The sequence below is a fragment of the Oncorhynchus tshawytscha genome, linkage group LG04, assembly GCF_018296145.1.
Source record: "Oncorhynchus tshawytscha isolate Ot180627B linkage group LG04, Otsh_v2.0, whole genome shotgun sequence".
In the NCBI taxonomy this organism is placed as follows: Eukaryota; Metazoa; Chordata; class Actinopteri; order Salmoniformes; family Salmonidae; genus Oncorhynchus; species Oncorhynchus tshawytscha.
The window spans coordinates 74,282,896-74,298,970 of record NC_056432.1 but is presented as its reverse complement, the minus strand read 5'-3'; the positions used below and the strand labels follow the sequence as shown (position 1 = coordinate 74,298,970).

The following is a 16,075-nucleotide window of genomic DNA, read 5'->3' as shown; positions in this document are numbered from 1 at the left end:
CCAATCATGGCTAGTGGGAAAGTTGCTACTTTTTCTGTGGCTTAAAAAACAAGGCTCCTAATTTAACAATTGTATTCATATTTACAGATGGCAAACAAGTTTGTTATTAAGGTGCATGAAAGTTCACATGTTCAAGAAGGCATTTCTGCCAAAAAACATTTTGATTAACAAATATTTTTTATGTTCAAACAGCTCTCCTGTGAATTCGTGACTTGCGACATACGCCTAGTTTCCTGAATCAGGTCATATTTCGGTAGTTCTGTGTTACCTGAGTTCATGTTTAGGTAGGCCTATTTCACATTTAACTTGTCATCCGTTATTCTTTCCTTTAATTGTTTATGTCCTGCTCCTCCGTACCGTCTGTTCTTTTTCACTTTCTTTGCTTTTCCATTCACTTGTAAAGCTAATCCAAATGTACATCTTCAGTGTGACGTCCTTAACCTCACGGTTCACAGTCATTGTAACTTTACAGACTTAAAAACCAACTGCCCGACTAAAGGCCCACTGTTGACCGTCTTGAACTACCTAGTCTTGGGCTGTGTTTGTGTTTCACAAAGTTAAGTTTACGTACCCTTTGTTTTCCCAGAATAACTTCTTTAAGACTTCTGTAATAGGATGCCGTAAAAGCGCAGAAGCCCTGTCTGAGAGAAACACCCACCAGTTGTACTTCAGAAAGGGCAGATCTGTCAGGGCCAGGTCGCTTTTACGGTGTCTCCCTGTAATTGAGGGCTGATTCATCGGTTCGAACGCTTGTCATTACTTTTATTACCTTGAGGGTCTGGGTCTGGGTAGTTAGATACCTTTGTGAATGAGGTAGGATCCAGTTCAGTGCCAAAGGCCTGTGGGTGAGGAGGAACAATGAGAGCAAAGTCATTTTTCTCCCCCGGCTGTATAGTTACTGGACTGGGGGGAAGCAGCTTTGAAAGGGCCACAGTTTTTGACACAACCCACTGGCCCTGGCACTGGCTGGCGAGTCTTGTTTTATGTCTTCTCTGCAGGGCACACACACGCACACACTTACATACACAAACACACACACACACACTTGAAGAAGGACAATTTGTTTGGCTGTTTGATGCTCCTCTAGACACAGGCTGGTAGAGGATTATATGTGATGGCTCAGTGATTAGTGGTTGTGGTGGTACGGCTACAGTAGTGTGCATTTGGTTCCAGGCTCTTGCTTTAACACAGACATCAGTTGTCCTAAAGTCCCGCTAACTTCTGAATGCTTGCATTATGAGGCTGACTACCTGCATGCGGTCCCATGGTCCCTCAGGAAGATGGTTGTTCGGTATTGCTTTATGGATTATTACGTTACAGGTATATGTCCTGCTGAAAGAATAATTTCCCTGGGATTTCATTTTGGATTTATAAAACGCCTCTGTTGCCAGGTTCTCTTTAAGCATCCTGGCAAAGAAGATAATCATTGATTCACTGTGAAGCTTAGCGGTGCTCTCTCAAAAACAACCAAACGCTACTGTGAGGATAACCAGATCACACATGCAGAGAGAGAGCGAGAGAGAGCGAGCAAGAGAGAGGGCGAGTGAGAGAGAGAGAGAGGGGGCGAGCGAGAGAGAGGGGCGAGAGAGAGAGAGGGGCGAGAGAGAGGGCGAGCGAGAGAGAGAGGCGAGCGAGAGAGAGAGAGAGAGAGGGAGAGAGAGAGAGAGAGAGAGGCGAGAGAGAGAGAGAGAGAGCGAGAGAGAGAGAGAGAGAGAGAGAGAGAGAGAGAATGTGGAGTTGACATTTCCAGAGTTCCATTCATAATTTTTAGAAGCAGATCTTTATCTTCTGTTTAGTTAGTGCTATAGGAACTTAGCATTTTCGTATGACAGAAAAAATAATAACTTGATCAACATAATAATCAAAATAAATTCATAATTCAATTCAAAATGAATGGACATGATGCATACCATGTGAAAATACATACATTATGTGAAAACTGTGGTACAAATACCTTCATAGCTCTCTGACTTGATGATGTGAACTTCAACTTCAAGTGACATGACGTGAACTTCCCATCTATTTGTTCTAGCTTTGCCTTCAACATTTGTCTCAATTCCACCATTGTGTGCATTCATCCTTATGAGAGGTGTTGTTTTAAACCTCTTCCAAAGCATCTGAAGATAGCTCTTCATTTGATACTGCACTGTTTGGAGAGAGCTTTTGAACGCTGCTGTAGAACCTAGTCCAGAAGGGCTTCACCTTTCAGATGATAAAACAGTGAATTATTGGTTTGTTTATCACGCTCTTAAACCCTAAAGTGCATTATTAAACAGAGAACACATTAAAAGGGGTATTGTTAAAAGTATTTTAAAAATCTTGTAAATCCCAGTAATTTATGTCGTCATGGTCAAGAACCTTCACCCTGGCCTTCTGGTTCCAATTTAGGCCTTGCTGTCTGGGTCTGGGTTAGTCTGTACCTGGGACTAGGATGCTGCAGTCACTACACTTTGGAAGCTAGAGAAACACACCGGAGGTCATGTCAGTAAATTGTAGCTGGGAAAAGTAATAGTGTAGTGCCATTTTCCAGACACAATTTACTGATCTGACCTCCACAGAGTTTCTCTATCTACCTTCCTTCCATACTGACCACAGCCTGCCCGGACCCTGGCCCCAGCCTCTAGGGAAAGACAATAACGGTTCAGACCAGCAGACTAACAACGTCCCAAATTGCCTGTTTAGTGCACTAAGTTTGGCCAGGGTCTATGGGGCTCTATTCAGAAGTAGTGCACTATATAGGGTGTAGGGTGCCATTGGGATGCAAACCCAGAAGAGTCACCAGACCCCTTGGCTTCTTCTGCCTTGTGTGTTGATCCTTTCCTCCTCTCCTCTTCTCCTCCTCTCCTCCTCTCCTCTTCTCCTCCTCTCCTCCTCTCCTCCTCTCATCCTCTCCTCCCCTCCTTAATCAAACAATCTGGGGAGTGATTGGATTTTAATATTGCTGGGCCCAGTCATAATGGTGTGAAGGACGGATGGAGGGGATGGTCGGCAGGGCCCTGGTGGATTGGAGCAACATGTCAGCTGCTCAACCCCACCCAGGGTTGGTTCCATTAATGGTATTGCTTCATTTCTTAAAGTGGCGGTAACACCGTGGGAGCTGGGTCACCGTGGTTGGTAGAGCCAGACCCTGCAGACTCTGCTCTGCCCAGCTGTCTTGTACTGGACTGGGCTATTACTGTAACAATGGAGGCAGGCCATCCCACGAATACAAGATGATTAATTCTGCAATACTATTTCAGTCAGTAGTTTTGAGATATGAGTCAGAGTTGGATTCATTTGATACCATTTAAAAACCTCTCCTGAACTGACATGAAATTGACCCTAACCCTGACATGAACAGGCGTACCAGAGCGTCTAACCTATCATTTTCTTTGATTCTTATCTTTGATGCAGTTGTTTTTTCCCTTCACTAAGTGACTCTTCCTCAATGCCTCATTGTCTCACAGCAATGACAGGTAAATATATGATGTATCTCACAACTAACTGCCTAATAACAGTTTGGTTCAGTGGAAAGGGATGTAGTATAGCTAACCCTTCACTGTGTTTAATAGGGAATAATTGTTGAGTGGGTGGCTTTGACCTTTATTTCTCCTCTTAATGGACATTTGTGTGTTTTGTTTTTGTGCTAGATTTATGGTGGGTGGGGCTGGGTGATTTACGACGCTCTGACACTGTCGGCAGTGGGACCAGAGTGACTGACTGTACTCTGTGTGTGTTCCAGGTGATCCCATGCAGTCTGGCCACCAGCCCTGTGAGCTATACACACATATGCACGGATGCACATACATGCACATAAACACACACATATATAAATGAATACACACATACAGAAAAACAGACGGACAGACACGCACACACACACAATATCTCTGTTGCCTCCCCTGTGCTCTGGTGACCTGATTCTTGGCTGATATAGGAGTTCAACCCTGTTCAGTTCTCTTATCTGTGCTTTCTGTAACAGCCCCCCACACAAACCAGGACATCTATAGTAGGATATAACCCACACACACACGAGGTCATCTATAGTAGGATATAACACACACACACACCAGGTCATCTATAGTAGGATATAACACACACACAAACCAGGTCATCTATAGTAGGATATAACAGAGGTCATCTATAGTAGGATATAACACACACATATAGTAGACACACAGACACACTAGGTCATCTATAGTACAGGATATAGGTCACTATAGTAGGATATAACACACACACACACAGGTCATCTATAGTAGGATATAACAGACACACACACACCAGGTCATCTATAGTAGGATATAACCCACACACACAGAGGTCATCTATAGTAGGATATAACACACACACACACGAGGTCATCTAGAGGATATAACACACACACACCAGGTCATCTATAGTAGGATATAACACCACACACACCAGCTCTATAGTAGGATATAACCCACACACACACACCAGGTCATCTATAGTAGGATATAACCCACACACACACACCAGGTCATCTATAGATATAGGTCATCTATAGTAGGATATAACAACCCTCATCTATAGTAGGATCACACACACACACACACACACAAGGTCATCTACAGTAGGATATAACCCACACACACACACCAGGTCATCTATAGTAGGATATAACACACACACACACACACAAGGTCATCTATAGTAGGATATAACACACACACACACACACAAGGTCATCTACAGTAGGATATAACCCACACACAAACCAGGTCATCTATAGTAGGATATAACACACACACACACAAGGTCATCTACAGTAGGATATAACCCACACACACACACAAGGTCATCTACAGTAGGATATCTGACCATTCCTGGAGCAATACATACTGTCAATTGAATATAGAGTTCAGAATATATAAATATGTCTAATGATATAGCCTATATAACTGCTGGGTGAGAAGAGAATGTGTTGGCTAGTGTGTTTTTATGTTTTTCTCATACCACACCAACTAAATATTAAAACAAGAGCTACGGAATACTTACTGTGTTATTATGCCATTGACAATTATCCCTGTATGGCCCAGGCCTTCTCCTCCTTCTTCTCCTCCTCCTCCTCCTTCGTCTCCTCCTCCTCCTTCTCCTCCATGCTTTTAAGGTTGACAATATCTGAATAATTACTTCATGGTGTCACTTTCCCATAAAAGCAGCATCCATTCCTCCAGATCAATAGAACACAAGTACCACAAGGACAACAGTATTACATTGGGATGTTGACACCCACACACACAGTGCTCTTTCATTATCTGTGTAACCTAAGATGATTAAATTCTTGTCACTAGAAGTTAAATTGGCCATTACCCATCTAAGATGAATTGGTCCTTAAATGTCCTATTTAAGAGACCTGACAGGAAGTGCATGGGGGGAGTGCAAATACTCAGTGCTGCTCATAATTTATTTGTTGACAGATGGAGTCAAAATAACATTTAGCTGTGGACATGTGTATTGGAAAGACGTGAAGGAGGATCCTTCAAAAATAAGAACAGTATTTTGACCAACCCATTGTAAGCAGGAACAATAATATTATCTACTGTATGTGATGTAGCTAGTGATAGTGAAAATTCCTCTGTAAAGGGGACACGTTATTTGCTTTAACTCCTCCCAGCCTTTTTCATAGTCGATTAAGGGTCAATAAGCCATTCTCATTTCTCTGCATGGATCACATCAGTGGTAACTGCCATTGCTCATCATTTAACCTGACTTTAACCCTTAGTTTTCATTGTTATTCCTCAATATACAATGTTGCATGCTACTCTCTCTCGTCCCAGTCCTATTATTTGTCTCTTTTAAAACGCCCCATAGTCTCTATATTAAATCAAGCTGTCAGAGTGATTCCCTTGAGATGTTGGACTTGCAGCTTCCTTCCAGGTCAGTATGGCGGCCTCTCTTCCACGCTCATGCCTTGGCATTCATCTTTTAACTGCAAATGTGTATAGGCTACTATTCAATTAAACCTTAAATTATTAAATTAAACCTTAAACGTTAAATGTATCTGTCATTATTTTTTATACAAAAGTTATTATGGTTTTATGACAGCCCAAAATATGCATTATTAGTTTGTATCTGGCTCTTTTATTATGATAAGCTAAACCAATATAACTTACATTTGGAGCTCATTTGGTATTAACTAATTAGCGGAAGAATGATGCCAACCACACATCCCTTCTCGGTGTGGAACATTACTGCTCCATTCACTTCGCACGGCCGCCGATGGGACTGGGACAACACGCTGGAATCTATCCAAACAGGATCTGCTATTCGATTTCACAAGTCCAACCAATTAGAGTGTTGCATCACACCTTGACTTATGTAAATTGTTTGGTGTATTCAATCATTCATGATGTGGTACAATGCCCTTCAGAAGAGTCCAGTTGCACTGAGTGACCAGGTAGCAACTAAATGCCCTCTGTTGTTTTTAGACCGAGACAGTTGGCAGGCAAGCAGTCCTTATTTTCTCAAACACATTCATGAGGAATCAATAAAATGTTAATTGCATATATTGTGCAAGTGTCCGCTGAACTAAAGACGCAATCACAGATGCAAATGCAAAGGTAGGCTATATGACTGGATAAATGAATAGAAATCATTCAAGTAATTCTTTACTCCTCTAAAACATAACTGTTCATTTTTCTGAATGGGATCAATTCATTGGTTGACAGGACTAGCTCAGAAAACGGGTTGTCATTCGGTTAGACCATATATTATTGTAATAGTGAAATTCTGGAGTGTCTCTCTAGTTAGCCTTAATAAATTTAATTTATTTCCTGTGCTATCTCAGTGTGTGTGTGTGTGTGTGTGTGTGTGTGTGTGTGTGTGTGTGTGTGTGTGTGTGTGTGTGTGTGTGTGTGCGCGCGCGCGATCAGAACGCTCCCGGGAGCGGGTGTTAATAGTGTTTGTTGTGGTTCTGGTTTAACGCAATGGAAAGACACGCCCATTGAATAGCTGATAAAAGATCAACAACAGATACTACATAGATGTTGCACCATCTTAAGTTTTAGAACGTTCCAAACTTTGCATGAACTTTGCATGCATGCCTTTTCTTGAATGTTCTGTTTACACTGGCCAGTCGTTTTCATGGAATTTTGTAAGTCATGATTTTATATTTTCTTTTAATTAGTGTTGCCAACAGTGATTAAATCATACAGGCCTTAACTGGCGCGGTTATCAGCAAGCGCAAATGGAAACGTAATAAAATAAATGTAAATATGCAATGGTCTTCTCCAGGCTGCCCTGTGCAAAGCATCAATTAAAGCGAATTCAGGTTGATGTTATAGGATTATGTGATGGCTGTCGTGTGGTATTTAAAAAAAAAAAGTCTAATAAAAAATGATTCAATATTATTAAGTTTTTTTTTTATGTTGTAAAATATCAATAGATATGAGAAGTATAGGTTAAAATCCATCTGAAATTCAACCAATTCGACAGGATATCATGCACTATTTTTGCAGTATTTTTGCAACGGCCTACTCTGATAATTCCTGCAATGAAATAGGTCAGATTGACTAAGGTTTGATAAAGTTGACATGTTTATTTGACCTATGATCTCGCTTAGATTTATCGATTGTGTTTGAAATAGCCTACCAATTCCAACAAAATTACCATAGACCTATCCTTTTCCCACACTATTTTGCCTACTCTTAATTCACAATCCAAATCAAACATTCCAGGCATTTTGAGTTTATAGGTTTGAAAAGTGTTTTACCTTAAAGGGAAGAATTACAACTTTGTAAATGTTATGAATCTACAGTATAATAAATGTGTATCTAGGACATTTGTCTCTTGAAACTTTCCTCTCCAGGCTAGATGCACCAATATTGTTATTCCTCTGTCAGTAACTTCTGGTTATCTCCGGTTATCTCTAACAGGCAGCATTGTTTCCTGCAACGTCTCTAAAACAGCTCAATTACACATCTATTATCTACCCATTGTCATTTAAACTTCCGATTTAGATACAGGTTTTTATTTTTGTTTTTTGTTTTCAGTTGTTTTAATTTTATTAGGAATGCAAATGTTTATGTATGTATGTATGTATGTATGTAGGTATAGTTTTAATTTCATTAGATTGCAAATTTTTATGTATGTATGCATATGTATGTATGTATGTATGTATGTATGTATGTATGTATGTATGTAGGTAGATAGATAGATAGATAGATAGATAGATAGATAGATAGATAGATAGATAGATAGATAGATAGATAGATAGATAGATAGATAGATAGATAGATAGATAGATAGATAGATAGATAGATAGATAGATAGATAGATAGATAGATAGATAGATAGATAGATAGATAGATAGATAGATAGATAGATAGATAGATAGATAGATAGATAGATAGATAGATAGATAGATAGATAGATAGATAGATAGATAGATAGGTAGGTAGGTAGGTAGGTAGGTAGGTAGGTAGGTAGGTAGGTAGGTAGGTAGGTAGGTAGGTAGGTAGGTAGGTAGGTAAGTGTGTCCATATATAAGTATGATAATATTATTACAGTGTATAAGCCCATGTGGGCTGGGAATCATGAAGATGCATGACACTATAATGAAATCAATCAATCAATAAATCGTAGGCCTAGCCAATAGTTGAGTTGAATTAGGATAATGGTGTTTAATACAAATTAAATTATATCTACAAGATATAGTTCCATTCATGAGTCTATTTTGATCCTGTGAAAGTATGGTCAGACATTAAAATAATAAGTTAGACCCACTTTTAAACGGAATTTATAACCAACTACAAATGGGATAATTAATAATAGTCTATACATTTCGTCTTAGTCTACTGTATTTTTTTTGTTAATTGTTCCTATTACCTCAAATTATTTGATGAGTGCTAACTAATTGTGTCCAGGTAGCCTAGTCTTTACGTAGCCCGGTTAAAAACACACAAAGGTACTTGGTCTGAGATGTCATTACTGAGACGTGCGTAATAACGCAATTGACTGAGTGGAATGAAAATAAACTGTGGCCAGATTAGGGTGGGTTTACGAGCTGGTCTCTCCCCTAATCTAGCTCTTTCCAAAGAGAGCAGTGGGTTTGTTGTGGCTTCATTCAATGTATCGTTTGCAGGTGATGCCAGGCGCAGATAAGAAGCCGCCGATCCTTGTTGGCTGTCTAGACGTGTGATTTAACCAGTGAAACTGGATTGATCACAACAAAAATTCGCCCCTAAAAAGTAAATAACCAGGAGCCAATCCACCTTAATTCCAATCTCCCAGCCTCAGAAAAACGGTTATGTTAAGCATTAGGTAGGCTGCGCAGACCCTCAAATTGAGGGTGTCTTATTTACTTTAAAAATATATAATAATATTATTGTTCATTCCACATGCAAATTTTAAGCTCCAATGTTTTTTAAAGTTAAAATGATGAAATAGCCTCCGTAAAAAATAACATATTAACATGATTATAAATATTTCCCCCAAATCAATAGGCCTATCAGATTAGCCTGATAATAGTCATAACATTCAACATTTATATGCACATGCTTTCATCAATGGACCCTCAGTATTCGATCATTGACGTTTTCATCCATCATTTTGTATCGCAATTTTAATAGGCCTCTTTTTGCAGTGGTTTAAAGCCTAATGCAGGGATAAATAGGGAACTAAAACCGACTGTAAACTTATTCACCTTGTTAAGCACAATTATTATTTTGATAAATTCAGAAATATATTGGTGTTTGATTTGTTGCATATAGGCCTACACCTATGTGGTTTAGAAGCTCGGGGAACTGGGGGCCTATAAGGTTTGCGTGAAGCATACTCGTTTTGGGTATACCTTTGGTTGAAGGTTTTGATGTTTATAGCTCAAATAACCACTGGTCCACTTGATGAACTGCATGCCACAGGCTGAGTGAGGGAACGGGGGGTAAGCCTAGTGAGGGAACGGGGTGTAAGCCTAGTGAGGGAACGGGGGTGTAAGCCTAGTGAGGGAACGGGGGGGTGTAAGCCTAGTGAGGGAACGGGTGTGTAAGCCTAGTGAGGGAACGGGTGTGTAAGCCTAGTGAGGGAACGGGGTGTAAGCCTAGTGAGGGAATGGGGTGTAAGCCTAGTGAGGGAATGGGGGTGTAAGCCTAGTGAGGGAATGGGGGTGTAAGCCTAGTGAGGGAACGGGTGCGTAAGCCTAGTGAGGGAACGGGGGTGTAAGCCTAGTGAGGGAACGGGGGTGTAAAGCCTATCTTGGGAAATTCTACAAGAGTTTATGCAAAGACTGTGTACCTTAGACATTATAAAGATTTAACAGTTTTATTTTTGATCAGTTATTAATTCCTTTATGAATCGTTGTCCTGACAATAAATAACAATAACTTACTTTTGTTAGAGAGGCTCAAACAACCTGCCCTCTTCCTATTAAGATAAAATATTTAACAACAAGAATCTGTTTTATATAATCTTCGGAAATCATGCTCCTTTTTAAGACAAACACACGAGTCTATGGGCTTGATAACGAAATAAATGTATCAAAAATCACATAAAGAAACCAAGACACGACATGTTCACAATGAATTGCAGAATGTCCATCTGGTTCGACATCAAATGGCTCCAATGTAATATGGAGGGAGGCTGTTTTGTAAATCCATCACGAGAATCTTCTATCTTCTTTCGGTTCATGCAACGAAGTTCGTTTTTGTTTTGTCACTGATATCCTCAAAAATGCTGAACTGTCTTAAGAAGAAGGGCTTTCGTACGCGTTGCTTTATAGTGCCGTTAGGTAATTGTTCAACATTGAGAATATGTCACTTTCCTCTCCATGTCCGAAACGACTCCTCTGTCTTTAGGACGCTGTGATGAGCTGGTCACATGCAGGGGACCGGGGACCGGGGACCGGGGCGGGAACATGCTAGGCCTGGAACCGAGGCTGGTGGCCCGGTCTCACGTCTCCACGGGACTGGGTACCATGCTGTTCGGGGTGTCGGGTAAGTGCGATGACAGAGAAGTCACGTCACTGCCGGAGGAGTTTCCCAATGAACCCGATTCCGAGAAAGACACCTGTAATGTGCAAAGACAGTGATGTCAAAATAAATCTGTCCTGGCTCTGTTTAGGCTACAAATGTTGCCACTTCTGACGTTGAAATTTGCCATTTAACGTTATTACTTATAACATTTAAATGGATGACATTAAAGTGAAGAAAAAACTAAGAACATTTTGTCATCTAAATGTATGTGTGTGTGTGTTTACGCGCGTGCGTGCGTTTGTGTGTGTGTGTGAGAGAGAGTTTGAATGTGTGTTCGTGCGTAATTACGCGTACCCACATGTGTCTCCTCTCTCTTACCAGTTGTTGAAAGGCCGGCTGGTCCAGATCACTCTGCAGGGCGAACTCGCTGAGGGCCTTCCAGGGAGGCTGGTAGGTCTGCACCTCCACCGAGTTACCCTGCACCGTGTTGTCGTGCCTGATAGGGCTTCTGGCAACCAGAGGCGTACCTGTGAGCCCCTGTAGACTCTAATACGAGATTAGAATAGGAAATCCAAATTAAATCTACACTTTGGTAGAGGAAGAAAACCATCAAATTCCCAGATCAGAATGTCAGCATTTTGTTCTGTAGTCTTTGCTTTCCAATACAGGTCATGCACAATTGAATTCTTGATTAATTATTTATTGGCAGGTTGAATACAGAAAAACAATAATGAAAGAACAGCTAGTGGAAATGACCGGCCTCGGACCAAGGGTTATTCAAGTGTGGCACTGGTCAAATCATTCCAGAAAAACGAATTATTTGCATTTAAGAGGTGACCATTTGGCCACAAGTACTTATTTGCTGACCAACCTGGACTCAAGGGTAGACGTAACATAGTAAACGATAATCTTGGAGACTTATATTAGTATGATATGCACGTTTGGTATGGTATTAATTTGTGGATGTCTATCATCCATTTCGTATAAAATGTTACGAATTACAATTCGTATGATATGTTACTAATTGCAATTCTTATATCCCGGATTTTCGTTTACTATGTTATGTTTAGTCTATGAGACCAGCCTGTGCTGACATACCTCAACTATCGCAAAAATGTAAGGATTCAACGATGAACCAAACATAAAGAAAAAGTAATAGGCTAATAGAAGTATAAAAAATGTTTCCGAGATTAACTTACGAAGATGCTTACAGTCTTATCACTGTGTTGCTGCTGCTGAAGTTGCTTCATGAGAATAGATCTCTTTTTGTCTTTGCATCTTTTATTCTGGAACCAAACTCGAATAACCCTTGGGCTGAGGCCGGTCATTTCCACCAGTTGTTCCTTCATTAGCGCATCTGGCCGCGGATTGGCGTTGTAGCAGGTCCGTAACGTGTGGAGCTGCTTCTCGTTCAAAACGGTTCGCACTCGTGTTGTCTTCTCTGACTGCTTGTGGACGTGGTTTCGGTGTGGTGCCCGTACTGTCACCGGCTCTGCTGAAGAGAGGCGGAATTATATTTAATAAAAAAGGAAATTAACTAAAGTTTGAATTATATTGTTATTATTGTTATTGTTATTGTTAATTATTATTATAGTCTATGCAAATGCGTTTTTTTCCTGGAGTATGTTTATTGCTATATGTTATATAGACCGTTAATTACTCTTATTAATCTAAAATGTAACTTATTCAACTCTTGCCATGCGTTATAATATATATATATAGAGAGAGAGTACGTGTGGATGGAGAGATTGTTATCGTAAATATATATATATTTAACGATAACAGTCTCTCCATTCACACGTACTCCATTTGATCTTGGTATTCCCCCCTAAAAATACATCGCCCATATTGAGCAACAATTATGTCTAGGCTCCAATGACAATGTCATTCTAAAAGCATGTAAGCTTTATTGTATTATAGTTCAATAGGCTACAGATTCCCATCCGCCACTTTGACACACTCCTTGTTTATGTCATGCATTAAGTTTTTGTTAAATTTAAAAGGAATAGTCAATTAACTATTACAACAGCAACTGTGTGTAGGCCTACTCGTTAATTTCTATCTACTAAAATTATTTAATTTTCACATTAAGAGATTATCTGTAAAGTCGTATTTATTGTTACCCAGATGATCCTGATAGGCCTAACGTCAAGGAGTAGGGATTAGCATAATCTTTGAAGTTATTATAGCCTACTGTATTGTATTATGGGTCAACACTATTAAATAGTCATGTAAATATCAAATATCAAATATCAAAATCCTTTAAAAAATCCAACGTCACTTATGTTCAAAATCTATCCATTTTAAAGCTTGGTATAAAAATGAAATCATATCTCAGTGATTTTCCATGGAAAAGTTTAAAGGTCAGTCTGATATTGGTTGCCTATTGCCTAATATAGCCTAGTTATTGACATTTTAATGACTCAAAGCTTGCATCTGATTTTTTCTGGAGTCTACCGATCGTTATGATCATAAAATTAGGCCTATCGATAATTATAGGAAATATATTGAGAACTATTATTATCAGGCTATTATTATGATAATTAATCTAACAATGAATATCATAATTCTGATTAAGATGATTGCCTCCATATTATTATTATTGTTGTTGTTGTTGTTCTTCTTCTTATTATTATTACAGAAGTCAGTGGTGGTGTTGTTTTGGATGTGCAACTGACCTGCTAAGTGTAGTGATCTGTTGGAGTGGATATGTCCGGGGCTGATTGGGCTTCCGGCAGAGCTCCGCTCCATTAATAAACTGTGGTCCGCCCGACACAGCAGCTCCTCGTCCCGGAGAGAGAACTCATCCCCCGGCAAGAGCTGCCTGCTACACACGGAACATCTGAAACACTCGATGTGGTACACGTTGTCCCGGGCTCGCATCACCAAATCACTGCTGCTGAATCCCAGGTTACATTTTGCACATTTTATTCCAAATAACCTGCAAGGAGTAAATGAAACAAAAAAATGTATTGAATTAAACAACAACTTCTAACAGCCATTTGATTTGTTGTTACTGCAGTTTTTATTCCAAGTTTTACATTACTAGGTCTACTTCGAACGTCAGAAACAAGGCTAAGATAAATATTACTGTGCATTGTTTAGCCAGGATCAAAGTATAAAAGCTAACTTGAACGAACTATTTTAATTGTGGAAAAGCGATGAACTACAGATACATTTAGCATTGAATTACACAGACTGAGCACACTTTTTTTATAAACCTTCCAAAACAAGGATATTTGTATTTTTAGGCCTAATAAGCCTCTGTGATTTAGGTACAAGTCTTGCATGTATATGGATATACAATATATTAGTTTGTAGGCTACCTCCTCATTCACACCAACGTTAAAATTACATTCAATCACTAACAGATTATTTCCAAAGAATTTCAATCCCTACCTTACATAATCTCTTTTGCAATAGGTTTTTCCGTCCCGTACGAAGCAAGTGCATGTCTCATCCAGGTACTGGTTGCACTCTGCACACTTCAGACAGGCTGCATGCCACTCCAGGTCCGGGGAAACTCTCAGAATGTACTGGTCATGTATCTGACTTCCACAGCCTACACACATCGCGAATCCGGACTTCTCTGCAGAGCACAGACATTGTAACCATTCTTTCCCATGTACACAGTTAATGACACCTTAAATCACACTTTTTGGCCTACATGTCACTTCTTCGTCTTAAATGGTCTTATACAGAGCGAAATATTCCCAGTTTCTCACTGTATTACATTCCAATGACTAAAACCTGTTCTGAAATTACGCACAATCGTTTTAAAATAAATGTAAAATAAAATTAACTATAAACAAGAAAAAGTCTGCATTATGGTTAATAAAACAATACCAATACGAATATATTATATTTGTTTTATGCAAATAAATGTATGAAATACGATGGCATTTGAATGCGATAATAGAATATGTTTTAATTTCAGAGGCTACGATTTGTAGGGTAATCTACAACACTGGGAAAAGCGGATAAAAATACATGCAAAAAAATGGCACTTACTTTTGGAATGATCCCCCATATCACCCAAGAAAGAAGAGTTGAAAATAATATCCACCATACAGGAATGATGACGGGATTGCGATAAGATGCAGAAAAGAAGTAAGAAGGAGAAGAAGAGGAGGAAGGAGGGAGGTGAGTAGCCTGTGCCTGGCTGTCTGATAACTTCAGTTCGGACTGTGGGACGGCCCCGGGAAGAGGCGCTGCAGTGTCCCACACACTCTCTGACGTCACGCGTAAAACTGGACATCCATTCGTCCCACATAACATATTCCCACTGTCATATCAAGTCTCACTAGAGATTTTAAAGAATTAGATAGTTCAAAGTGTTTATTTATTTTGAAACAGTAGGTTATTTGTTGGAATGCAATAGGTAATTCTAAGGTATTTTGGGGTTTGGATATTTGCCTACGTTTATGGTGAGCTTTTTTGGTTGATGCATTATTTCCTGACAATTACTGTTAATTATTTTAAATCTGTACACTTTTATTAGGCCTACATTGGAATTGGAATTAGCAGGAGTAAGCAGTAAATTGCATGTTTTTCCTGGGACAGAGGAGAATGCACAGAGACAACCCGTCATGACACCTGACACCATGTGAATCAGTTCATCCATCTACTCGAGAACAACAAGGACACCTACTGGAGGAACATTAGAAGTACAATTTTACTGCTTCATGACGGGACAGGAGAGCAGCGCAGTGAGCCACTCTAGACTGGTACCTGATTTTTAGTTTTAGTAAAATGTATCCACAAAGTCTCTGTAATGAATTTGTTCTATTTCATAAATCAAATTTATACAATGTAGGTAGGTTCCTTTCATTGTCTCGGAATTTTGGAGTATAGGGCTCTCATTATATAATTCCAGATAATTCACAGGTTTATTTATGACCTTTTGGTTGCCGTATTTTACATCAGCCTGTATTTTTCCAATTAAATATAAAAGTTTATGTCTATGGATGGAATGGAATGCTTACATCATGTATTTTATAGCCTACAGTACATGCATTCTCAAATCCCTGGTCTTTTGCACTTTAAAAGGGCCTTTGAATTCATAATGAAATGATTAGATAGGGCTATTCTCTGAGTTCACTGTTTCAAGTGAAAGAGAGATCAGACTACATTGTTCTCGCGAGATACAAGAGTGGAGAATTA

The 16,075-nt window shown here is 39.5% G+C and overlaps 1 protein-coding gene across 5 annotated transcripts; it reads right to left on the bottom strand.

Moving 5' to 3' along the window:
* Window positions 1–9,964: 9,964 nt before the first annotated feature.
* LOC112222630 (insulin gene enhancer protein ISL-3-like) lies at window positions 9,965–15,086 on the bottom strand. Of its 5 annotated transcripts, none has more exons than XM_024385357.2 (6): window positions 14,924–15,086; window positions 14,312–14,501; window positions 13,591–13,853; window positions 12,112–12,407; window positions 11,291–11,458; window positions 9,965–11,006 (listed from the first exon to the last, which is right to left on the bottom strand). In XM_024385357.2, the coding sequence occupies exons 1-6, from the start codon at window positions 14,979–14,981 to the stop codon at window positions 10,890–10,892; spliced, it is 1,092 nt and encodes a 363-aa protein (XP_024241125.2). In that variant the 5' UTR covers window positions 14,982–15,086; the 3' UTR covers window positions 9,965–10,889. The 5 variants fall into 5 exon arrangements, with proteins under 5 accessions (XP_024241125.2, XP_024241127.2, XP_024241126.2 ...); XM_024385359.2 differs by having other exon boundaries at window positions 12,124–12,407; XM_024385358.2 differs by having other exon boundaries at window positions 12,112–12,404.
* Between the last annotated feature and the right edge of the window lie 989 nt (window positions 15,087–16,075).